Genomic DNA, 25,456 nt, shown 5'->3' on the forward strand with positions numbered 1-25,456 from the left:
ACCCAGCCCAGCAACTGACTTCAAAGCAGATACCAAGTAAATGTTATCATTGAGTATTTGGGAGAAGAAAGTGCTTTGAGATCTTAGGAGAAGGAAAGGAAGACCATATTGCTCATTGGGGGTTAACCTTAATTACATGTCCCTCCTAAGATGTCATCTCTTGTCTAGGCCTTAAGAGTCCAGTTATCTTGTGCAGCTATAATTTTAATGGGTAAATGTGCACACTGTTGTGCTATATAGTTAGAGTAGAGACATTCTATTTTTTAAATATATTTTTATTGATTTCAGAGAGGAAGGGAGAGGGAGATAGAAACATCTATGATGAGAGAGAATCATTGATCGGCTGCCTCCTGCACTCCCCACACTGGGGATGTAGCTGCAACCAGGGCATGTGCCCTGACCAGGAATCGAACCATGACCTCCTGGAAAATAGGTCAATGCTCAACCACTGAGCCACACAGGCCAGGCGAGTAGAGACATTCAGTTTGACTTGAGAGAAACAGGTATGCATAGGGGAGGGGGAAAGAGAGAATAGACAGTAGTTGTAAATAATATGGTCACATTAGCAGTATGATTTTGCTTATACATAGACAAAGACAAAAGAGAAAGATATTACTTATAACCACATAACCACATAACTTTTATATTTTTTATCCTACAGTTATTTGTTTCATTACATCTGCCAAGACAGGATTGTATACCTTTGTATTACTGATGATGTAAGTAACTTGAGGACATATTGCTATTTAATTATGTGTACTGTTAATAGAGTCATTTTTTAGTTCTTAATTATTTATATCTGTGGTGGGTAAAGGTTACATGGATATAACTGTCTATAGCTGGAAATTTTTTTCTATACTTTACATTTATCATATAGAGCAGCAGATGACAAGCAGAGTTGATATCCGGTTATATGCAAATCAGCTTGGTTCTGGTAGAGTTTTAGCTTAACTTCTTGCAACTTCTACATTTATCCTATTGTGTAGTGAGAATTGGTGTTCATAATTATGAATTCTTTGGTATCAAATATTCTCAAAATGTACCTGAAATAGTAAATTAAGTTATTTCATCCCTCCAATAGTTAGTGAATTTTTTTTAATGTATGTGAACTTTGGGAAAATCACAATATGCTATGATCAGCTGTAGTTCACACTGGCAGGTTGATTTTGAGTATTTGTAAATTCTGGACTCAAAATGCTCAATAACTTAATGTTGTCAAGGCCCTTTGTCTCTGACTTAGTGTCGGTTCCTCCCTAGACACAGTCCCCGCCCTCCCCCCTTATGTCTGCATGTAGCCACACGCTTACTTATTTGTGTCCAGAGGATGGGGACTGGGTTTCCTCCGGTCTCTTATTGTAGGAATGAGGAAACTTTTCCCCAAAGCACACTCTCCCCTCCCCCTGCTTTCAAAGCAGACTTCCTTTCATGCAGCATTGGCTAGGACTAGGCTACATACTTATTTCTAAATTGACCCCTGACCAGAGGCATGGAATCGACACGAGTATTAGCTTTCATTGTGTCACAGAGCCCTCTGACATTCGTGGGCCCCACCCAGAGTGTTTTAAAACATGAAATAAAGCACATGACTATAAACTAAACCAAGAATATTGAAAGACAGTGTTCACAGGTTTTAAAGTAGGTGCTTCTTTATGAATTCATTATCAAGATCTAGCCATGGGTCTAACAACTAATAATAATTTTATTATAACAATATTTCGAGATGTTTATAACTGACAGTATATGAAAAAAAAGATTTCTGTTGGTGGCAGAGTCACAGGTACCATCTAATGATACTACTCTGGCTTGTTCCCTACATTCAAAATTGAAATATAAGTTAAAGATTGGTGAAAATAACAGTGTAGTTTTTTTTTTTCTATCTAAGTACATAGGCCCCTTGAATTGGGACCGCTGACCCCAGTTTAAGAACCCTTGGCTTAGATTAATCATCTGGTGAAGTGGTGATACGTGTCAATCACAGTGGTCACCACAGTGATTTTTTTTTATCTTTCAATAATTTATTTGGGTTTAATCAGAAAACATTTAATTAACATGTTTAATACAAGAATCATCAGAAAAGAATTAACAGAATTTCCGTCCCATCTCTTCTACCTGTGCATGAATTTTATCTATAACAGATAATCATTCAGTCTTGATTTGATTCTTTTTTTTTTCAATTTTTTTATTAAGGTATTATATATGTGTCTATATCCCCCCATTGCCCCCCCACACCACTCCCATACATGCCCTCACCTCCCAGTGTCTTGCATCCATTGGTTATGCTTATATGCATGTATACAAGTCCTTCGGTTGATCTCTTACCTCCCCAGCCTTCCCACTGTAATTTGACAGTCTGTTCAAGAAAAATACCACATGATCTCACTCATTTATGGATAATAACATTATAACCTGATGAACAAAAAGATAGATACAGAGGCAGAGAAGCATCGAACAGACTGTCAAATTACCACAGTGATTTTTATCCCAGGTCTCACAGTAGTTTTTAAAATTATTTTGAAAAGTCCAGCTGTATCTAAAATGATGGATGTGAAAGGACTTGGAGTAGATGAGAAATGTCACTAGATTTCTCAGAGCTGAATCTTATATTTATTAAGCTATAATTGTGTGTGTGTGTGTGTGTGTGTGTGTGTGTGTGTGTGTGTGTAAGTCTTTATATAATATATAAATACTTTTTGACTAGCTGGGACTAGACAAGAGGACATCATTTGATCTTTTCAAAGTGTATCACCACTATTAGAAAAAAAATCAGTTCAAAGTTTATCTTGGTAGTGTTATCTTTGTTATGAATGACTGTACTGTTATTATGGGTTTATTAAACACCTTGAGCTGGGCCATCTAAAAGATCCTGTGAAAGATATGGAGGAAGTAAACCCCAATTCCTGCTCTCAAGAAGCTCACCTAGTTCCTGTTATCTTCAGTTGGCAGTAATCAAACATGTTTGGAGTGGACTCTCGGCTCATTCATTTACCAGTTATCTGACCTTTGGCTAGTTAGTTACCTTTCCCGAGACTTTGTTTCCTTATCTGTAAAATGAGGTCAGTGTTAGTTCTTCCTCATGGAATCATTGCTCAGTAAATGTTAGCTGTTCTTATGGTCGTTAATCATCTATGTCATCTTTTGTTTACTTTTGAACTCTGTGTTGGTCTCTCTTCAGGATTTTGAACGTTCCCGGGCCTTTAATTTTTTGAATGAGATAAAGAAGAGGTTCCAGACTACCTATGGTTCAAGAGCGCAGACAGCACTGCCTTATGCCATGAATAGTGAGTTCTCAAGTGTCTTGGCTGCACAGCTGGTAAGATCTTTCTCAGGATATAGTATTTTATTCATATCTTGATTACCTCAGAGCACCATGAATATAGAGGACCCTGACCTGCAATATAGTTTTCTGATTATGTTATTATATGCCACCATAATATAATTTCTCTCACAAAAAGGGGTCATTTTAGGGTAGAAAGCTAATAGTTGGTGATATTCTCTGTTAATAATGGTCAGAGTATCTCAGGACTGGGAACGACATTAAAGATCATGTTCTTAAACTACACGTAATGCATAAATCCATTCAACATGCCAAATGGCCTTTCAACCTATTCAGTGACCTTCTACCATCCCATGAGACAAATTTAATTTTTGAACAGCTCAGAGCAGTCCTTTGAAAGTCTGTTTATCTGTAGGCATGCCTAATTGTGGGCTCAGTGAAGTTTTACATATGTATACACCTGTGAAATAGCACCCTTTTCAGATAGAAAACATCTCCATGACTTTAAAAGTCCCCTCCCGTCCCTTTGCAGTCAGTCTTCTCCCTCACTCTGCCTCAGGCAAGCAACACTGCTCTATTTTCTTTCACTATAGTTTTGTCTTTTCTAGAATTTACTATACATGGAACCGTATATTATGTACTCTTTTTTCTTGTTTTGCTCAATGTGAGGCTTTTTAAAATGTTTTTTTATTGATTTCATAGAGGAAGGGAGAGGAAGAGAATCAATTGATTTGTTTTATACTGCCCACTAGGAAACATTCATATATGTGAAACTATGTAAAATGTCACCAACAAAAAACATACCAATGCACAGTCAAAAGTAAACAAGGAAAGCTGGCAGCGAACTTTCAACTTAGGCGGTTGTCATTAGCTCCGGTTCTGTGTGTGACCCTCTGAATAGTTACCTGTAAATGGCTATAATAATGATAGCATCTTCATCATAGAGTTTTTCAATGAATTAAATAATACCCCCTACTTTAAGCATTTAGCACAGTTAAGTGACTGGAATATTGTATGTTAAGCACTCAATAATTGTAAGCTATGGATAATAATTTCAAAATATATACTGTTATCAGTATCTATAAAAAGCCAATCAAAATAGGATGCATACCTTGATCCCAACAGTATAAGAATAGATGCCTAGAAGCTGGGCCATCTCCTATCTCATCATACCCAAGTAGTAGGGAACAATTTAGTGTACCCTTTCCCTGTCCTGTCTCCCTTGCCTCAACTACAATCTTCTGTTCTTCTTTCTTCCTAGTCTGAACCCCCTACTTTCTGTTCCAAGAGTCTCAGATATATATTTGATATATTATAATACATTTAGCTTTACTTCATTTAAAATAAGGTGGCATTTTTATACTATAACACATATTTCATTTGGTAGCATTTTTATGTTTATATTGGAGGCCTGGTGCATGAATTCGTGCATGGGTGGGGTCCAGCCAGCCTGCCCCGATTGGGGTGGGGGGGCCAATCAGGGGTGAGGCCGGTAGGGGGGAGGGGCCTCAAGCAGTTGGCTGGCTGGCCCCGCCCCCTGGTGGAACTCCCAGTCGAAATCCTGGTCAAGGGGACAATTTGCATATTAGCCTTTTATTATATAGGATTTTTCCTAGGTCTGGTAACAATGTTTAAAAGTGACATGTTTTTTGTATCAATAGACACATAATTTTATAGTACTTCTCCTTGTCATTCCTCTTCTTTTTGTTTTCCTATTATAAATAGTGTCTGGGTACCGTAAATTCAATATTATTTTCTTATAGAAGCATCATTCTGAAAACAAGGGCCTAGATAAAGTGATGGAGACCCAAGCCCAAGTGGATGAGCTGAAAGGAATCATGGTCAGAAACATAGGTATGTTTCATGTCACAGTCCATGTGAATGTGGACAAAAATGATAATAGATTACTTGATTGGGGTCAAATAATTCTAGAGAGACTGAAACCAAACTTCCTTATTCTTACTACTGGAAGCTAATTGTCAGCTGAGATGGAAATTCCTTACCTATGATACTGTCTACTGTTTGAATGGTTTCTTTTTAGTAGTTATGATTATTCTATATTCTAAATTTATTAGTTTGCTTAGCAAGACTAATTTCCTAGACCCTCACAACAGTTCAAGGATTTAGCATAATTTAATCAGTTTTGGCTGGAGATACCCAGATAGCTGATATTATCAGTAGATACTTTAAAGTATAACTAACCTCCTTAGAAGGTTTGTAGCTCTTTTTAAAAAAAAAATGTTTTTTTATTGATTTCAGAGAGGAAGGGAGAGGGAGAGGGAGAGAGATAGGAACATCGATGATGAGAGAGAGTCATTGATTGGCTGCCTCCTGCATGCCCCCCACAGGGAATTGAGCCCCAAACCCGGGCATGTGCCCTGACCGGGAATCAAACCATCACCTCCTGGTTCATAGGTCAACGCTCAACCACTAAGCCATGCTGGCCGGGCAAGAAAAGACATTTAAAAAAAATGTATTCTTGGTCTCACCATCCTAAGATTTCTTTCCATTTCCCTTCCTTTAAATTTTTATCCACATGTATACTTAGTAGTAATCATAGTTTATATTCCATTTCATGGAGACAGTATAATATAGTGATCAAGATTTGGAGTCATGCATGCCTGATTTCACGTCCTACTTGCTGTTAGTCCTTGATCAGTCCTTTAACCTCTCTGAGCTTTATTTACTAATCTGCAAAAAGAAGATAATAGAACCTAAGGATACCAGGGGAAAAAAGGTAATGTATGTAAGTCACTTTGTACAGTGCCAGGCATATAGCAAGAGCTGAATGACTGTTGGCTATTGTTAGTCTACTTTATGTTCATACAGTATTTCATTGAGTTATATCATAGGTTATCAGTCCTGTCTTTATTTTTTACACTTTGGTTCTGTAAGTCAGTGCTGTGCTCCCTTCATTGAGAACGTCTCACTGTGAAAATCTCAATGGGACTGAACAGTTCGCTTAGAGACTTAAAGCAGTAGCAGACACTCTTAGGTAGCACGGATTTAGATGTTTGTGTTATAATAACCGTTCTGTTAGAAATGGTTTTGTGGCTATTATGATTTTCTTAAGCTTAATTCCCAGGAATGGGAGTAATAATCAAAAGGCAGAAACATTTTTTGCGGTTCTGGATGTGTATGTCTCTTGGGTATTTGAAGTGATGTCCTTTTATTGATTTTAGTTTTAATTATATGTCTAGATGCAGTCTAGAGAACCTTTTGAAAAAATAGCTTCCTCTTGTTCCTTTTTTTTTGGTCAATGAATATATTTATTTTACCTGAAAGTGGAAGCAGCCAACTACTATAATATTATTTACTAGAGGCTCAGTGCACACATTCGTGCACTGGTGGGGTCCCTCAGCCTAGCCTGCACCCTCTCGAAATCCAGGACCCCTCCAGGGATGTCGGACTGTGGGATGTCGGCAGTCCAACATCCCCTGAGGGATGTAGTAGTGCGTGAAGTGGCAGGCGGCCAGGGAGGAGCCCGAGCCCGGGCCAGGCACTGCGCCACTCCTGCTCATCCCGGCCCAGCTATGCCTGCAGCCACCGCGGCTCAGTAGCACTGCTGCGGAGGCAGGAGAGGCTCGTACCACTGCAGCCGCACCCGCTGTGGGAGCGCACTGACCACCAGGGGGCAACTCCTGCATTGAGCATCTGCCCCCTGGTGGTCAGTGCACGTCATAGCGACCAGTCAAATAGTCGACTGGTCGCTTAGGGTTTTATATATATAGATTACCATGTTTCTAGAAAATGAAGCTTTTTAATCAGCTCCTTTTAAATGTTTTATTTATTTTTAGAATAACAAAGACAACAAAAATGTAGCAAAACCATTTCTAAACGTTTCCCTTTGATTTTTTAACAGCTCCATTGAGATACAATTCACATACCATACGATTCACCCATTTAAAGTATACAGTCCAATGGTTTTTACTATAATCAGAGTTGTGCAACCATCACCACAATCAATTTTAGAACATTTTCATCACCCCCCCCCAAAAGAAATCCTATACCCACTTACAGTCAGTCCCCTCAACCTCCAGACCTAAGCAACAGTTAACCTCCTTTCTGTTTATATAGATTGGCCTTTTCTGGACATTTCATATAAATGGAATCCTGTAACATGTGGCCTTTTGTATCTTGGCTTTTTTCACTTACAATGATGATTTTGAGGTTAGCATGCATCAGTATTTCATTCCTTGTTATGGCTGAATATTCCATTGTATTGATGCATTTTATTTATCTATTAGTGGATAGACATTTGGGTGCTTTCTACTTTTTGGTTATGAATAGTGCTTCTGTGAACATTAGTATACAAGTTTTTGTGTGAGCATATATTTTCAGTTCTCTTGGGTATATACCTAGGAGTAGAATTACAAGCCTCATGGGACCTCCATGTTTAACAATTTTTTCCTTTATTTAATTCTTACAATTTTTTTTTAGTTGACAGTATTAGAGATGTCCCCCACTCCCCGCCTTGGCCCATCTCCACCCAGCCCCCGCCCCCCTCCCCTGGCATGTTTCACATGTTGAATAAGGCCATATTTGCCTAAAGTAGCTGCCCCATTGTCCATTTCTAGTAGCAGTGCATGCAGATTCCAGTTTCTTCACATCCTTGCCAAAATGTACGGTTTATCTGGACTCCCGGGTCTGTGCCAGTACTGTGTCCTTAGGCCAGTGCCACACTGTCATGATTATTGTAGATTTGTAGTAAGTTTTGAAATCAGGAAGTGTGAGTCTTCCAACTTCGTTCTTTTTGAAGATTGCTTTGGCTATTCTGCGTATCATTTCCGTGAGAATTTTAAGGTAGGCTTGTCAGTTTCTGAAACCAAAAGAGCTGGGATTTTGATAGGGATCGTGTTGAATCTGTAGGTCAATTCGGGTAATATTGCCAGTTTAACGATATTAAACTTCTGATCCATGAACATGAGATGCCTTTTCATTTACTTAGGTCTTCTTGAAGTTGTTGTTTTTTTTAAGATGTTCTGTAGTTTGCCGTGTACAAGTCTTACGTGACAAGGACTATGCTCGACCAAAGGTTACACAGGCTCCTCTAAGCCCTCTGTTTGACCAGGCTTCATCCTTAGGCCCTGTCCTTGGCCTGCCTAAGCCAGTTTTAGCAGAGAATCCTGTTAAGTCAATTCCCTACCCTTGATAGCTGATCACCCTTGATAGCTGACCAAAGTTCCTCATCCCCTACCTTTGATGTGTAAATCTTTGGCCTGCCCTTTGCAGAGATGCTTTAGGCCAGTTTAGCAAGATTCCCTTCCCTTGGTTTCACTTCCTAGTAATTTTCCATGCACTGACCATCCCCTCATCCTACTCCTCTTTTTTCATTATTGAGATACAATTTACATACAAAATCCTGTGAGTTTAAGGGGTACAACATGTTGATTTGATACATTTATATATTGCAGTGATTACCACCTTAGCTGTAGCTAACATCTATCAGATAAATTACTTTTTGTGGTGAGAAACACGATCTAGTCTCTTAGCAGTTTTGGAGTATATAATACAGTATTGTTGATTGTAATTGGTGGGCTGTGCATTAGATCTCCAGAATGTATTCACCTTCTCATTGCAAGTTTGTACCCTTAACAACATCTCCCCAATTTCTCCAACCCCCATCCCTTGGTTACAATCATTCTACTCTCTGTTTCTATGAGTTTGGCATTTTTAGATTCCATATATAAATAATATACAATATTGGTCTTTCTCGGGCTGGTTTATTTCACTAAGCATAGTGCCCCGAGATCCACCCATGTTATTGCAAATGGCAGGATTTCCTTCTTTCCCGTGGTTCAATGATATTCCTGTGCTTGTGTGTGTGTGTGTGTGTGTGTGTGTGTGTGTGTGTGTGTGTGTGACATATTCTTTATCCATTCATCCATCATTCATCCATTAATGGACACTTTAGTTGTTTACATGTCTTGGCTATTGTGAATAGTGCTGCAATAAACATGGGAGTGCAGATAACTCTTCAAAATCCTATTTTTATTTCCTTTGAATCTATACCCAAAAGTGGGATTGCTAGATCATATGGTAGCGGTATTTTTAATTGTTTGAGAAACCTGGCTGAACCAATTTACATTTCCACCAGCAGAGCAAAAGGGTTCCCTTTTTTTCCACTTGCTTGTATCTCTTGTCTTCTTGGTGATAGCCATTCCAAAATATGTGCGTTTTCTTTCTTTTTTTTCTTTTTTGCAAGCTCCAGGGTGGTTTTATTGACATTGCTTTGCATCTGCAGATCTCATTGCCTGTCCTTGAGCTGCGCAGGGTGGGGTGAGATCTGGAGAGCAGAGGCCCAGAGCCTTGGGGATTAGCAGTGAGGGAGGTTAGGCGGGGCTGACGTGGCTGGTGGCACAGAGCCTGCACTGAACACATTCCAGCTGAGCACTCTGAGGATAGCCCATGGCAGCCTGTGGCCACACAGCAGACGGACTCCACCTGTGGCCTCCCCGCCCCTCCCTGTGGTTTTGATTTGCTTGTTCCTGATGATGAGTGATGTTGAGTATCTTTTCATGTACCTGTTGGCCATTTGTATGTCTTTGGAAAAATATCTGTTCAGTTCCTCTGCCCATTTTTAATCAGCTTGTTTGTGTGTTTTTTTGTTACTCAGTTTTAGGAATTATTTATATACAGGGTATCCCAAAAAATATATACACACTATAACAGCTGATAGCTCCACTTTGAAAATGAAATGCATTTTAATAAACATTGCCTTTATAATTATTCAGAATGTGTGTATACATTTTTGGGACACCCCTTATCCAATATATGGTTTGCAAATATTTTTTCCAATATTTTGCAAATATTTTTGCAAATAAGTCATCTTTTCATCTTGCAAATGACCAATGTTAAGTCTTTAATCCATTTCAGGTTCAATTTTTTTTTGAGTGGCATACAGTAAGTCCTCAATGTCGTCAGTAGGTTCTAGGAAACTGTGACTTTAAGAGAAACAATGTATAGTGAAACCAGTTTTACCTTAAGCTAATTGATAATAAACAAGAGATAAGTTCCTGCAGCATATTTTGGTCACAAAAACATCAACTAACTTCTAAATAAAGACCCCAAACACTTCTAATATTAAGCATTGAAATAAGCATGAGCTACACATACATTTAAGAAAGATTAATAAAAACAAGTAAAATTCTTTTCCAACCCACTTATTCCAGGTCAGGGTTGCAGGTGCTTGGGACCTATCCTGGCAGCTCAGGGTGCAAGGCGGGAACCCACCCTGGACGAGGCGCCGTTCCCTCACGGAGCTGACATTGCCCACTGGTCCTGCTCATATTCAGAGTTGAGCTCAATCTTTCCCCTTCTGCGATAGTCTTGACCCCTACTGCTAGAGTCCTGAATAAAGTCTTCCTTACCAATTGACAAGTGTCAGAATAATGTCTCTTTAATAGTATCTTCTAACATTCTTCTTGCCTTGTATTCAAGTATTTTATTTTTTTTATGCTATTGTAAATGGAATTTTTCTCTTCCGTTTCTGGATTGTTCACTGCTTATGGGTTTTGTATGCTGATCTTATATCATGCAACTTTGTAGAACTCATTTGTTAGTTCTAAAGTTCTAATAGTGCCGAAACCGGTTTGGCTCAGTGGATAGAGCGTCGGCCTGCGGACTGAAGGGTCCCGGGTTCGATTCTGGTCAAGGGCATGTACCTTGGTTGCGGGCACATCCCCACTAGGGGGTGTGCAGGAGGCAGCTGATCGATGTTTCTCTCTCATCGATGTTTCTAGCTCTCCCTCTCTCTCCCTTCCTCTCTGTAAAATATCAATAAAACATATTTAAAAAAATAAATAAATAAAGTTCTAATAGCATTTACTGGATTACTTATGATTGTGTATATACAGGATCATACATTCTGAAAATCAGGATAGGTTTAATTCTTCCTTTATAATCTGGATGCCTTTCATTTCTTTCTCCTATCCAGTTGCCCACTCTAGAACCTCCAGTACAGTGTCGAATGAAAGTGGCAAGAGTTGCCCGGCTAGTGTGGCTCAGTGATTGAGCGTCAACCTATGAACCAGGAGGTCACAGTTCGATTCCTGGTCAGGGCACATGCCTGGGTTTCGGGCTTGATCCCCAGTAGGGGGCGTGCAGGAGGCAGCCGATCAATGATTCTCGCTCATCATTGATGTTTCTCCCTCTCCCTTCCTCTTTGAAATCAATACAATTATTTTTTAAAAAGTGGCAAGAGTAGACATCCTTGTCTATTCCTGATCTTAGGGCGTCTTTCACAATTAAGTATGATGTTCACTGTGGTTCTCTAATAGGTGCCCTTTAGGAAGTCCCCGTTCTATATCCTGCTTGTTGAGTGATTTGTAATGATAAGGTGTTGGGTTTTGTTGAAGTGCTTCTTTGCCTCTACTGAAATGATCATACAGTTTTTTGTCCTTTATTCTATTAATAGTAAGTGAACCTTGCATTTCTTAAATAAATGACACTTTATCATGGTCTACAAGCCTTTTTATATGTTGCTGGATTAATATGCTGGTATTTTATTGGAGATTTTTTTAAAGTCTACATTCATAAGAGATACTGATCTGTTGTTTTCTTCTGATGTCTTTGTCTGGTTTTGATACCAGACTATTACTGGCCTCTTAGGCTGAATTGAGACGTGTTCCCTCTTCTATTTTGGGAGGAGGTGGTGAAAATTTGCTCTTCTTCTTGCAGTGTTTGGTAGAATTCACCTTGGAAGCCATCTGAGCTTGGGCCCTTCTTGTTGCAAAATTTAAAAATTACTGATTCAACCTCTGTTCTGCATTAAATTTGTTGTAGGTCAGATTCAGATTTTCTATTTCCTCTTGAGTCTGTTTTGGTGCTTTGTGTCTTTCTAGGAATTTATTTCATCTAAGGTATCGAATGTGTTGACATACTCTTGTTCATAGTATTCTCTTAGGATCCCCCTAATTTCTGTGAAGCTGATAGTGATTATTTTAGTAATTTGAGTCTTTCCTCTTTTCCCTTGGGTTAGTTTTTGCAGATTTGTCAATGTTGTTGATTTTTTTTAATAAAAATCTTTTGGTTTTAATTATTTTTCTCTATTGTTTTCCTGTTCTGTATTTAATTTTGCCTGCCCTGATCTGTATTATTTCCTTCCCTCTGCTGAGAACTCTCTTCCTGGTTATAGATTGCTGCCCTGTCACGGTGTCCTTGAATGGGGGGCGGGGAGGCAGGGAGAGGAAGAAAGAGAGAGAGAGACCTCACGTTCTCATCTAAACCTAATGACCTCCCAAAGGTCCATGTCCAAATACCATCACAGTGGTGGTTAGGGCTTCAAGGCTTCACTATAGGAATTTAGTGGAAGGAAGGGCACCCGTCAGTCTATAACATCTTCGCTTTAATGTGGGTGTTTAATTTCCTTATATATTCCCTGCTATAAATTCCCTTCTGTGCACCGCTTTGACCTCATCCCATATGTTTTCCTTCTGTTGTTGATTTCTGATTTCATTCCATTCCTCAATCCCACAGCTAAGCCCCCCAATGTAAATTTCTAATCTCTGCTCTCTTTCCTGTCTGTGGCTCACACTTTCCTGTTTGTTTTCTTATCTCAATTTTTTGTTGAAAACTGGACACTTTAGATAACATATTGCAGCAACTCTGGATACTGATTTCCAAACCCCGGAGTTTGTGGTTTGCTCGTTTATTTGTGTAGCGATTGTGCTAGGCTGTACTGTTTGAAGTCTTGTTTTTCCCATGGTGTTCAGCCTCTAATGTCACTTCTCCAAGGGGACAACCTTGGGCATACGCACAGTCACCCTGAAATGACATGGCTCATTTTGATTGTCTCTTTTCTTGATCTCCCTGGTATGCGTCTTTTTTTTTTTTTCAATATACTTTTATTGATTTCAGAGAGGAAGAGGGAAGGAGAGATAGAAACATCAATGATGAGAGAGAATCATTGATCGGCTGCCTCCTGCATGTCCCGCAGTGGGGATCGAGCCCGCAACCTGGGCATGTGCCCTGACCAGGAATCCAACCATGACCTTCTGGTTCATAGGACGATGCTTAACCACTGAGCAACACTGGCCGGGCTTCCTGTTATGCTTCTAGCTAGTCTGCTTTTGTGGGTGTCTCACTCTGCTGTTAACCTTCACAAAGCACAGGCTAATTGCTCTATTTTTTTCCCAGTAGTTCCCCAGACTTAAATGTCTCCAGTCTGAGCTAATTAGATTTGGGCTCCCCTGTCTCTGTGGGCAGTCTTAGATATTTTTCTTACCTCAGGATGGTTCTTCTTAGCTGTCTCTTTCTTAGCTCCCTGTTAAACTTCTCCCAGCCTATGGTTTATGTTGTGATTCTCATGATGCTACCACTGACATCTTACTTGCTTGCCTCCAAAATCTCTGTTGTTTTTTTTTAAATATGTCTTTATTGATTTCATAAAGGAAGGGAAAGGGACAGAGAGATAAAAACATCAATGATGCGAGAAAATCATCATCAGTCGCCTGCCTCCTGCACATCCCCTACTGGGGATCTAGCCTGCAACCCGGGCATGTGCCCTGACCGGGAATCATTGACCTGGTTCCTGGGTCCATGCTCAACCACTGAGCCACACCAGTCAGGCTAAAATCTCTGTTGTTTTTGACAGCACTCTTAGGCTTCAACTTCCCTACACTCTGCTCCAAGTAAAACCTGTGCTCTTGCCCTAGCCAGTTTGGCTCAGTGTATAGAGCATCGGCCTGCGGACTGAAGGGTCCCGGGTTCAATTCTGGTCAAGGGCACATGCCCTGGTTGTGGGCTCGATCCCCAGTGGGGGGCATGCAGGAGGCAGCTGATCAATGATTCTTTCTCATCATTAATGTTTCTATCCCTTCCTTTCTGAAATCAATAAAAATATATATATTTTTAAAAAGAAACCTGTATTCTTAGGGAAATCTCTCTATTCTTAAGGCCTGCCTCTCCCCCTGGGAACAGTCGCTGAGCCACTGCTCTAGAGCTATGGGTAGGACAGTGGACTGCTTCTCCGGGAGGGACACAGTTGCTCTATCTGTGGAGTCCTGGGTAACCCTGGTCTTCTTGGCTTGCCTCTCCCAGAATGGGAATGAGTCGGGGCAGGGACACTCAAGGTCCAGTATTCTTGGCCTGCTACCTGAAGTAGAGCTTCTGCCCTGTGTGGTGGGGCTACATAGAGGATTGGAGCCCTAGACCTGTCCATCATTCCTTGCCGGCGTAGAGCTTCTGCATCATTAAGCCTTAGATGGGGCAGGGTGATGACTTGCCCCTACTACCCCTACCTGGGGAGAGAGTCTAGTCTTTACCTGGGACCTGAGGAGAAAGACAACCCCCAGGCTTTACTTGCCAGAAGTAGAGCCTCCATCTCCCTGAGCTGAGTGACATATGGAGCAGGTAATAGCTTAAATGCCATAGACTCTCACTGTTCTTACTGAGAATTAGTTGATTTTTCTTGTATAAATGTTTCTTCATTTGGTTATGTCCTTAGGACATTCACAGTTTTCAAAGACTTTAAATATCTTTTATTCGTTTTCGAGAGGAAGGGAGAGGGATAAAGAGAGAGAAACATCAATGTGGGAGAGAAACATCGATCAATTGCCTCTGGTATGCACTCTGACCAACCAATCACTGAGCCTGCAACCTGGGCATATGCCCTGATGGGAATCGAACCAACAACCTTTCGGTGCTTGAGACGATGCCCAGGCAACTAAGCCACACTGGCCAGGGCTCAGAGACTTTAAATGGTGGTTGTTGCTTTTAAGTATATTTGTATTGATTTGAGAGAGGTAGGGAAAGAGAGAGAGATAGAAACATCCATGATGACAGGGAATCATGATTCAGCTGCCTCCTGCACACTCCCCACTGGGGATCAAGTCTACAACCCCAGCATGTGCCCTGACTGGGAATCGAACTGTGACCTCCTAATTTCATAGTCGACGCTCAACCACTTGAGCTGGGCTGTTTTATAATTTTTGCCAGTTACAGATTTTTGGTGGAGAGAGGGTCTGTGGAGCTCCTCAAACCACAATTCTCACAGTGTCCAACACTCACTTTAACAGTGTCTTTTTTTCACTCTCAGATTATACTCTTAATTTAGGGGTTTGGAAACTACATCCCTTGGATCAAATCTGGCTTATTTTTCCACATAATGTTTCCTTGGAACAGAGTCATGCCCATTTGTTTACATATTGTCTGTCTGACAGAGTTGAGTGATTGCGACTGAGACTGTTTGGGCCACAAAAGCCTAAAATATTCAGTATCTGGCCCCTTTACAGAAAAAAAAAAACACCCTGCCAGCCCCCACTTTAGCTGATAAGCTTTACTAATATATTTTATTAATTAAACATAGAAGTGCTTCCCTAGTAAATGTGAGTTCTCCAGCGGACCAACCATAATTAAAATCAGATTGGGCTTAAAGCAAAGATTAAAAATAGCACGTCTTTAATATAAACATGTTATTTTCCATTTTTCCAACATTTTCAGACCTGGTAGCTCAGCGAGGAGAAAGATTGGAACTATTGATAGATAAAACAGAAAATCTCGTGGATTCGGTAAGTACAGGATATGATCGTATTTTTCAGGATGTAAAGTACAGCAAGTGGTTGATGGCTAACTTAAAGGGGAAATGTCTTAAATTCCATACTGTAGTGTGTTTTGTTCTGACCTATTTATGTGATTACATTATGATTATGAGGATAACAATGAGGCATAGAAAAAGAGCCACAACCATTAATAGCCACTAAGGAAGCTTCGGTTTGGAAAGCCTGCTCAGTTTACAGAAACACTTTTCCAAGCTTTGGATTGATGCCTACATCAGTTAGCACCTCAACAGCACATACCAATCTGTTCTCCTCTGTAGGTTTTCTAAAACGTGGAAAAAAGACATTTTCAGGCCACTTATGACCCAGTACAAATCCTGAAATCTGGACAGGGCAATAACTTTCTTGCTTATTGTGACATCTTTATTTTTTTATCAATATATTTTATTGATTTTTTTTTTTAGAGTGAGAGGGAGAGGGATAGAGAAATAGAAACATCGATGAGAGAGAAACATCATCGATCAGCTGCCTCCTGCACGCCCCACACTGGGGTCAAGCCCGCAGCCCAGGCATGTGCCCTGACCGGGAATCAAACCGTGGCCTCCTGGTTCATAAGGTCGACGCTCAACCACTGAGCCACACCGATTGGGCTACTGTGACATCTTGAGCTTTCCTTATATCAAGCAAGAGGCAGGGATTGGGAAGGGCCACTGAGCCTTAAAGTAGTCAATGTGTCCCCGTGACCTACTTACGCTGTAATGATGTGTGTCTTTGCGTTCTCCATCTGGTTAGCGGATGAAGGTTTTGAGGGAAGATGATAGATATGTGGTGAATACCAAGTGGGCAGAGATCAGTTACAACTTGCGCCTGCACGGTGACAAATGTAACTGCAGAGTGGAGGTTTACACCTTGAACCAGCAGCGGGATTGTCGTAGTTAATAGCACAAGCTCTAGAGTCGAGCTCCCTGGGATTGAATCCCATCTCTGCCGCTTCCTGGTTGTGTGGCCTCAGGAAAGTTCCTTAACTGTGCCTCGGCCATTATCTGTGAAATGGAGATGTACCTCATAATGTTTTGAGGCTTAAATAAGGTAATGTATGCAAAGTGCCTGACAGTGTCTGGCACATAGTAAGAGCTATTTAAATATTTTGATTGTTATTTTACAGGAACATTGGTTAACAGTAGGTCTTAGAAGGGTAACAGTTTTTTCATCAAAGCACGTGGTCATTGGAGGAAGAGTGGCATCAAATAGGAATTCAAAACCCCAGGGTTCTGTAATGGCTCACTTTTAAACCCATTGCTGGGGTGTGAAGAGGGCTGTACTGCTTACCATAGACCTGGCAGAGTCCTGCTTTGGGGAGCTAATGATTATGAATGACCGTCTCTACCTGGGAAGAGAGGGAAGGGGTAAAGAACACTGGGACAATACGGTGAATGAAAGTAAACATTTTGGAGGTATTGCTGCAAATCAACCATATAGTCAGTGCCAGGGTTCAAACAATTCATGTTTTTTTCCTAGTCTGTTACCTTCAAAACAACCAGCAGAAATCTTGCCCGAGCCATGTGTATGAAGAATCTCAAGCTTACTATCATCATTATCATCGTATCCATTGTAAGTTTTTGTCTTTTTTGCATGTGATTTTATTTTTTTTAAAAATATGTTTTTATTGATTTCAGAGAGGAAGGGAGAGGGAGAGAGAGAGAGAGAGAAACATCAATGATGAGAGAGAATCATTGATCCGCTGCCTCCTACATGCCCCCCACTGGGGATCGAGCCCGCAACGCAGGCATGTGCCCTGACCGGGAATCGAACTGTGACCTCCTGCTTCATAGCTCGATGCTCAACCACTGAGCCACGCCAGCCAGGCTGGTTCTTGGTTTTAAATGAAATGCTTCTAATATTTAATTTATAAGAGTGACATTTACTATGAATTCTTGTTGGATTTTTGTCAAGTTCAAGAACTTTCGTTTTATCTCTGGACTGCTAAAATTTTTGATCAGGAATAGGCATTTAATTTTAGGAAATGATATTTCTCTACCCAATGAATTGATAATGTGACTACTTACATTTAATATTAATGTATTGGTTTACATTAATAAATGCACGTATAATTAACTATTTTATTTCTGGGATTGATATCAAGGGGTTATTATGTAGTATTTTTAATGCATGATGAGTTCAGTTTCCTAATATTTATTTAGTAGTTCTCTTATCTATAAGTACAAATTAGTCTATGTGCTGTTCTCCTGTTGGCACCCCTATGTGAACAGATATTGGACCTCTTTGAACTATCCTGCATGTATAGTAACCTTTTTAGTATGTGTAAACTCCTTTTTGCATTACATTCCGGGAGAATCATTTTGCTAACTCTTCCAACAAACTAAATTTACTTTTAGCTCTGTTCATTCTGCTATACAGCTCTCTTATTTATTTTCTTTTAGTTTTCATAATCATGTTTTCAGTTTCTGAGAACGAAAGAAGTTGAACTTGTTTTTCATGGAACTTGTGTTTGCTAACAAATGCACCCTATCCTGGGGTTTCTCTGGATGTATAATCAGAGCGATATCGTGGGGAATTACATAGCTTACGTGATGGTGGGCGCCAGTTGGAAAAGTCCCACATCTGTAGGGCAGGCTGTGAGGAAGGGCAGGCTGGCCCTCTGACGCAGGAAGAAAGCGAGCTGTAAATCACAGGCGGCATTCCTTCTTCATCAAGGAAACCTCAGCTTTGCTCGTAAGGCCCTTTAACTGATTGAGTCAGGCTCATTCAGATTATGTAGGATAACCAGCCTTAAAATCAACTGATTATGAGTTTTAATCACATGTGCAGAATAAAGCAACGCACTGTACCCTAGCCAAATTGACACATAAAATTGACCTCCCAGAGATATAGTTGCTTATATGTAATGGATTTTTTATTTTTATTTTTATAGGAATTATACAGCTATTTTTTTAAATTTCATTTATTTTTTTAATATATTTTTATTGATTTCAGAGAGGAAGGGAGGGGGGGGGGAGAGAGAGAGAGAGAGAGAGAGAGAGAGAGAGAGAGAGAGAGAGAGGAGCATCAATGATGAGAGATAATCATCAATTGGCTGCCTCCTGCACACCCCACACTAGGGATCGAGCACTCAACCTGGGCATGTGCCCTAACCAGGAATCGAACCGTGACCTCCTGGTTCATAGCTCGACGCTCAACCACTGAGCCATGCCAGCCGGGCATGTCATGGCCTTAAATGTCTTCTTGCTCAGGATCCTCAGGTGGCACATTCTAGGCTCCTCGGCTTTTTTTCTTCCTTCTTCTTTGCTCTGGGAATTTAGATGGATTTATGAAGCTGGTTTGTTGTTCAATTCACATTATATTTATTGATTACTTATTACATGCAGAACAATACTCTACATGCAATATCAATCTTTGCCAAAAGGTGTTTTCACCTAACATATTGTACTTCAGCTTTAAAAGTCCTTATATTTCATCTGGCAAGCAACTTTATATCAAATTGGAATGTGTGTGTGTGTGTGTGTGTGTGTGTGTGTGTATGTGTGTGTGTGTGTGTGTGTGTGTGTGAATGAACATGATGTGAGGAGTTTACTCTATTCATTAATAACCAGAATTTGCTGTAAACCACCCCCCAACATTTGTAGAGAAGTAAGGCAAAACACTTTGATGACTTTTGGGAGGGGGTATGGAACTTACCAACTTCTTTTCCAAGCATATAAATAATGAAATCAGTCACTTAAAGGTCTCAAAATGTAATTTAAAGCCAAACAAAATTACTAATTTAATACAGTGGACCTAATGTCTAAAATAAATCTATTTTTTTGGAATGTAGTAACATGAGCAAGCATGTACACCTAAAACCTGTATGATTTTGGGAACCAGTGTCACCCCAACTAGATAAAAAAATAAATAAAAATATCATGATTTCAAATTACAATATTCTAAAGAGTGAACACATCTATAATAGGGCTAGTGTTTTTGCTTTCTTTTATCATCGCTTGCCTTTGATTTGGTAATTATAATTATTGTGTCTTTATCCACCGAAAGGTTAGTAACAACATTCTTGCTCATAGGTAATATAAATGTAGAGTCTCTACTCATGCTTTTTCATTTTAATCCTAATAATGAAAAAATTGATCCATGTGTAAAACCTAAGGATGTACTTAATAGTAAAATCATACTTAAAGGGAATTATTATTTGTGATCTTTATGACTATTAGTGATGTATCAGTAAGAGTTGGTTATATAAATGGATTCTTTCTAGTTTCCGATAAAGTGAAACAATCTCACTGCTTTCTCTCCCACTGAAGAAAGCGTAGTGGAATTCAAATCAGTGAGAATTGCCTGGCTGGTGTTGCTCAGTGGTTGAGTGTCGACCTATGAACCCCTTTGATTCCTGGTCAGGGCACATGTCTGGGTTGCAAGCTTGATCCCCAGTAGGGGGTGTGTAGGAGGCAGCTGATAGATGTTGCTCTGTCATTGATGTTTCTCTCTTTCTCTCCCCCCCCTCCTTTCCTCTCTCTCTAAAAATCAGTAAAAACATATTTTTAAAAATTTGGTGAGAATTATATCAGAACGGATCGTTTTAATTCAACCACTATCTTTGAAAATACTAGATTAGTGTATTGTATTATTACCTAACCACGACTCTGATAGAACCAGTATTTGTTAGTCAGTCTTTACAGTGTTTTATATATTATTTAGGAGCCCATGATAGATTCAAGAAAATAAAATTGCCTCCTTCCTCCCTCCAGGTGTTCATCTATATCATCGTGTCACCTCTCTGTGGTGGATTTACATGGCCAAACTGTGTGAAGAAATAAAGACGAGTTAACCAAGGACATGCAAGAACAAGAAGTTAAAAGTTCCACGCGACTTAAGCCTTTTAATACTGACAGATGGTGTCTGCCAGTCTCTTCAACCCTCCTCTTTCTTTTTTCTGTTTATAATCTTGTTCTACGCATCCAGATTGATCTCTGTCCTGTCAACCAATTTATTCCAATACACTTCACATTGAGCCATTCATTGCAGCAGTAGCCTTAATGGGCTTTTTGTTTGTTTCTTTTGTTAACTACTGTCATCTCCTTAGAGAAATATTTTTGTTTGTAATTGCAGAGAGCTGTCACCAAGGCAGAAAGCACCAGTCCTAGGAGCTATCTCCTGTAACTAGAGGCGCGTTTCGTGCACGCACGCGGAAGTATGCAAGACACAGTATTGCTAACATCTCATCTTTGTTTTTGTTTTGTTGTTGTTCTTGAAGAGTTTTAGGTGCTCCAAAATGATGTATATGGAGACTCATTGTTATTTGGGGAAGTGTAATTACATTGCTGGTGCTGCTTGCTTCTAGGAGCCCGGGCAGGTGAAGTATTAGACACTTTATCTTATCAGATGGAGAACCTTTTGCTAGCCCATTAGAAGCACATGGTATCATCTCTGACCTCCTAGTATTCACTTTCGAGAAGAAAGCTCTGACCATTAACAAACCTCGCAGAGCCTGATAACTCTGTTTCCCCATCCCAGTTGCTTTGAGAAGAGGGTAGTTTCAATGTTATTGAAGGTTATGTTGTTTATATATTATTCTTCAGTTGATATTTAGGACACCTGTATCGTTAATGGAATACGTCATGGAGGGACGCCAAAGAAGAAGAGAATCACGGCGAATATGCTGGCATGTTTGCTGGATGAAGGGAGGTAGCGTGGGGACTGTTTTCCAATCTGGGAAAAACCCAAGCAGAATATAGTCAATGGTCAACTCCAGGGTTTGCTGTTGAATAACAGTCTGAGCATCCTTTGTGGTTTCGTAAGTTCCTCAGCTGCCTTCTTTTGAACAATCCTTTTGTGAAACGAGAGTAGGCAAGATGAGGTCTAGAAACAATACAAGACAGCTGAGCATTCATTGAAATGCACTGTAAGAGAACTGGAGTCACACTGTTTTGGCCACTCTGACATCTGTTAGCTGGTATGCACCTTGAATGTGTATCTGAAAGGACATTTGCTGCCCTAGATCTAATTGCATTTATCAATAAGTGCCAGGAAACGGAAATTAAATTACATTGGACTATTTTCCCAACAAAAGAACAAATTGGTCAATAAACCCCAGCCACCTGTGTAGCCTAGTCATGTGCCTTGAATATATATATGTCACATAATCTGGCTCACGCTACCTGTTTTTCAACCTAAACCGTTCGATTCCTGCTACCGGATTCATTTCTTTGACATGTACATTAGGTCCCCTGGAAGTCTTCCTGGTGATCAGACAAAGCGCAAATGTTTTTCCAGTCCTGTTTATCAACACTAAGGCCTTTTAATTACATCAGCATTTCCTATTGGGAAACACATCTGTTCCAGGAAAACAGCTGGCATTCCTGAATAATAACTTCCAAATGTCTTTAATCCAAAGAAAAAGACTTAAAAGTTATTTCCCTTTCTTGTACACAACTGAAAAGAACTGATGTGCATGTTTTAGGGATAAATTCCTCAACAGTCCCTTGATCTGTTTATGTATAAGAATGCTTTCAAAAGCACATATCTTGTTTTGAATGATGCACAAACTGAAGGCATTAATAAAATTTAAGAGTAACCTGCTGAGTTGCTTGTGTTAGAATTTCTTCCCGGAATCTCATTTCTTGGAATGACATTTTGCCATAGTTGACATAGTAAAATAAAGGTATTTTACTTACGGTGAAAATACATTAAGAAGTAGGACTTGTACCCTGGCTGGTGTGGCTCAGTTGGTTGGAGCATCGCCCCATTCACCAAAAGGTAGTTGGTTTGTTTCCAGGTCAGGGCGCATACACAGGTTGTGGGTTCAATCCCCGGTCAGGGCACATGCAGGAGGCAACCAGTCAATGTTGCTCTAAAATCTATTTTAAAATGTACAAAACGTGTGACTTGTAGCCTTTCAGTACAGAACAATAGCATTGTCTTAGGTTTATAAAATTTCTACAAAACCAAGACACAAAGAACTTAATAAAATATGGTAGGTCATACTGAGAGCAATGAAAGATCCTGAAATGGTGATGCAGCCTCCACAACCATCATCCTGAGACCATGGTTGAGACATAACAAAAGAACCCCAGGGATTACAAGTATGTCTCTACCTCAAACCCTTGGCCACAAGGTCAAACAGGGTCACAATCCATACGTTTCCTTCAGAATGAATGGATACGGCTTCCATCAGATAATGGTCTCGCCTTGCTTAGCTCTGTGCGTACCTATCCTTCCTGACCTTGAGACTGAGGAAGAAATTGGGTTGCTTCCCAGGGTATGTTGATAGAAATAGATGTAACAACAATAACAGCAGCCCTAGACTCCCCCCCCCCACCCCCCAACACACACACACACAATGTTCTACATTAGAAGCAGGTCTCTTTCTGACATTTCCATCTTTTCAAGAATAATAAAGGGGGTAGAATGGTGGTGGTGATTCAGTGGGGAAAACAGCCAAGACAAGTATATGGAAACGAGTGGTTTAATGCAGGAATCAAGCTTACACAGGTGTGTGACACACTGTGAAGGAGAGGTCTAGAGGGAGACATCAAGGAATCGGGAGCTAGGCTAAGCATGGCGCTAGTGGACAGCTTGGAGCTTAAGGAACCCTCCACTTCCCTTCTGCTTTCCAAGTCTCACACACATTCATTTCACTGGCAAAACATAATCCTAATAGGGTACAGGGAGAGGAATTTCTATGAAGTTCCCAGCTTCTGGCAAGAGCCATGGTACCAGTTCAGGAAAACCAAGTTGTTCCCATAACCATTCATTATATCAATGTAACTAGAAGCCTGGTGCACAAAATTCGTGCAAGGGGAGGGTCCCTCAGCCTGGCCAGCGATTAGGGCCGATCGGGACCTTCCAGCTGCTGGCCAGGGCCTTCCTTCGTTCTGTGCTGCCCCCTGGTGGTCAGCACATGTCATAGCGAGCAATAGGTCTCCCGGTCAAACTCCTGTGGGGACAATTTGCATATTAGGCTTTTATATATATATATATATATATATATATATATATATATATATATATATATATATATATATATATAGATTCCTTGATCTCACAGAGAAAGGTTATTCAGGTAAGTTAAAGCATTCTTTTGGTCAGGATACATTGTACAAAATTATTTTGGATTCTTGCTATTTATTAAACAAAAACATTATCTAAATCCAAAATATGTTGTGATTTTTATGTATCTCTTTTCCAAAAGAGAAGGAGATGTGAGGACCGAATGCCAAAGGCAGAAGCTTTGAGTGTACCACTAACAACAACGTTGCCTTTTCAGCGAGTACAATTGCTTCTTGCCATTGTGGGAGGACAGCAGAGAGCCGGATGGGTTACTGAGCTCCTGACCCTAAGTGAACCCCTTCTTTTCTTGGGCTTCAGATTCCATATCTCAGCAATGGGCCAACGGTGGTGTGGAATCTACTTTTCTCAACCCACAACCTGTTCTCATGACCAAATCGAGCACCTCAGCTTTCCTGTGGGAATTTCTCATCTGTTTCCAGTCCAAACAGTTCTAAAGGGCTGAACCCACACCTAGCCAATCCATCCTCTGGGTGCTCTGATGGGTTCAAGGATGAGAATGTGACCCAAACCAGGCCAACAGGAATGTTTGATATTTTCAGTTTTATTTTTTTCTTTCAGTTTTATTTTATATTAGTTTCAGGTGTACAGCTTAGTGGTTAGACCAGTGGTCAGCAAACTGCAGCTCGCGAGCCACATGCGGCTCTTTGGCCCCTTGAGTGTGGCTCTTCCACAAAATACCACGGCCTGGGCGAGTCTATTTTGAAGAAGTGGCATTAGAAGAAGTTTAAGTTTAAAAAATTTGGCTCTCAAAAGAAATTTCAATCGTTGTACTGTTGATATTTGGCTCTGTTGACTAATGAGTTCGCCGACCATTGGGTTAGACAATCATATACTCTACATCGTGATTCCCCTGATATTTCAGTACCCAACTGGCATTTTATTTTTTATTTTTTTAATTGTTTGAAGTATTACAAATAGTAGTACATATGTCTCCTTTTTTTCCCCCATTGACCTCCCCCCCGCCTCCCCTACCCCCCAGTACATGCCTTTACCTGCCCGTCCCAGTGTCTTGTATCCATTGGTTATGCTTATATGCATGCGTACAAGTCCTTCGGTTGATCTCTTACAGCACCCCCCCAACCTCCTCTGCCTTCCCACTGTAGTTTGACAGTCTGTTCAATGCTTCTTTGCCTCTGTATCTATTTTCCCCCATTTCTTTCCTTTAAAAAATCTTGCCTCTGCAGACTAGAAATAAACATATAATAACAAAAAATGTTTGAGTCCCAATTTCAATGTCCAACAGTTCTGATTCCCCGTTTCAATGTCAAACAGTTCCTTAAGTGTACATGTCAGCAATGATATCTGGATGGTGGGCACATGGTGGCAATGCAGGTCCGACCCTCTCTGGTTTGGTCCTAGGCAACCTGCTGCGACGCACAGCTGCTGACTGCTAGCGTGGCAAGGCGTCGTCAGCATCTTCCATCTCTGGACTGTTTCTCCTCTTGTCTTCGTGGTTGGAGCAGACCTGTCAATTCCTCTCTGTTGCAGGAATCCACATGGTCTTGGAGTTGTTTTCTGAAAATATACAAACATATTCTCGACCAAAAGTTTTATTTTTTTTAAATATTTTCTTAATTGATTTCAGAGAGGAAGGGAGAGGGAGAGAGAG

At 40.3% G+C, this 25,456-nt stretch overlaps 1 protein-coding gene across 1 annotated transcript in view; it reads left to right on the plus strand.

Annotated features, from left to right (window-relative positions):
• VAMP7 (vesicle associated membrane protein 7) overlaps positions 1 to 22,370 on the plus strand; it is a 36,315-nt gene extending 13,945 nt beyond the window's left edge. Inside the window, exons 3-8 of the mRNA XM_080653596.1 lie at positions 662 to 719; positions 3,173 to 3,310; positions 5,038 to 5,128; positions 15,716 to 15,783; positions 17,290 to 17,382; positions 20,526 to 22,370. Of these exons, the coding sequence (XP_080509722.1) occupies positions 662 to 719; positions 3,173 to 3,310; positions 5,038 to 5,128; positions 15,716 to 15,783; positions 17,290 to 17,382; positions 20,526 to 20,594 (517 nt within the window). The 3' untranslated portion in view covers positions 20,595 to 22,370. The remainder of the gene's footprint in view (positions 1 to 661; positions 720 to 3,172; positions 3,311 to 5,037; positions 5,129 to 15,715; positions 15,784 to 17,289; positions 17,383 to 20,525) is intronic.
• Positions 22,371 to 25,456: the final 3,086 nt, after the last annotated feature.

Source organism: Plecotus auritus, assembly GCF_963455305.1.
Source record: "Plecotus auritus genome assembly, chromosome: X".
Classification (NCBI taxonomy): domain Eukaryota; kingdom Metazoa; phylum Chordata; class Mammalia; order Chiroptera; family Vespertilionidae; genus Plecotus; species Plecotus auritus.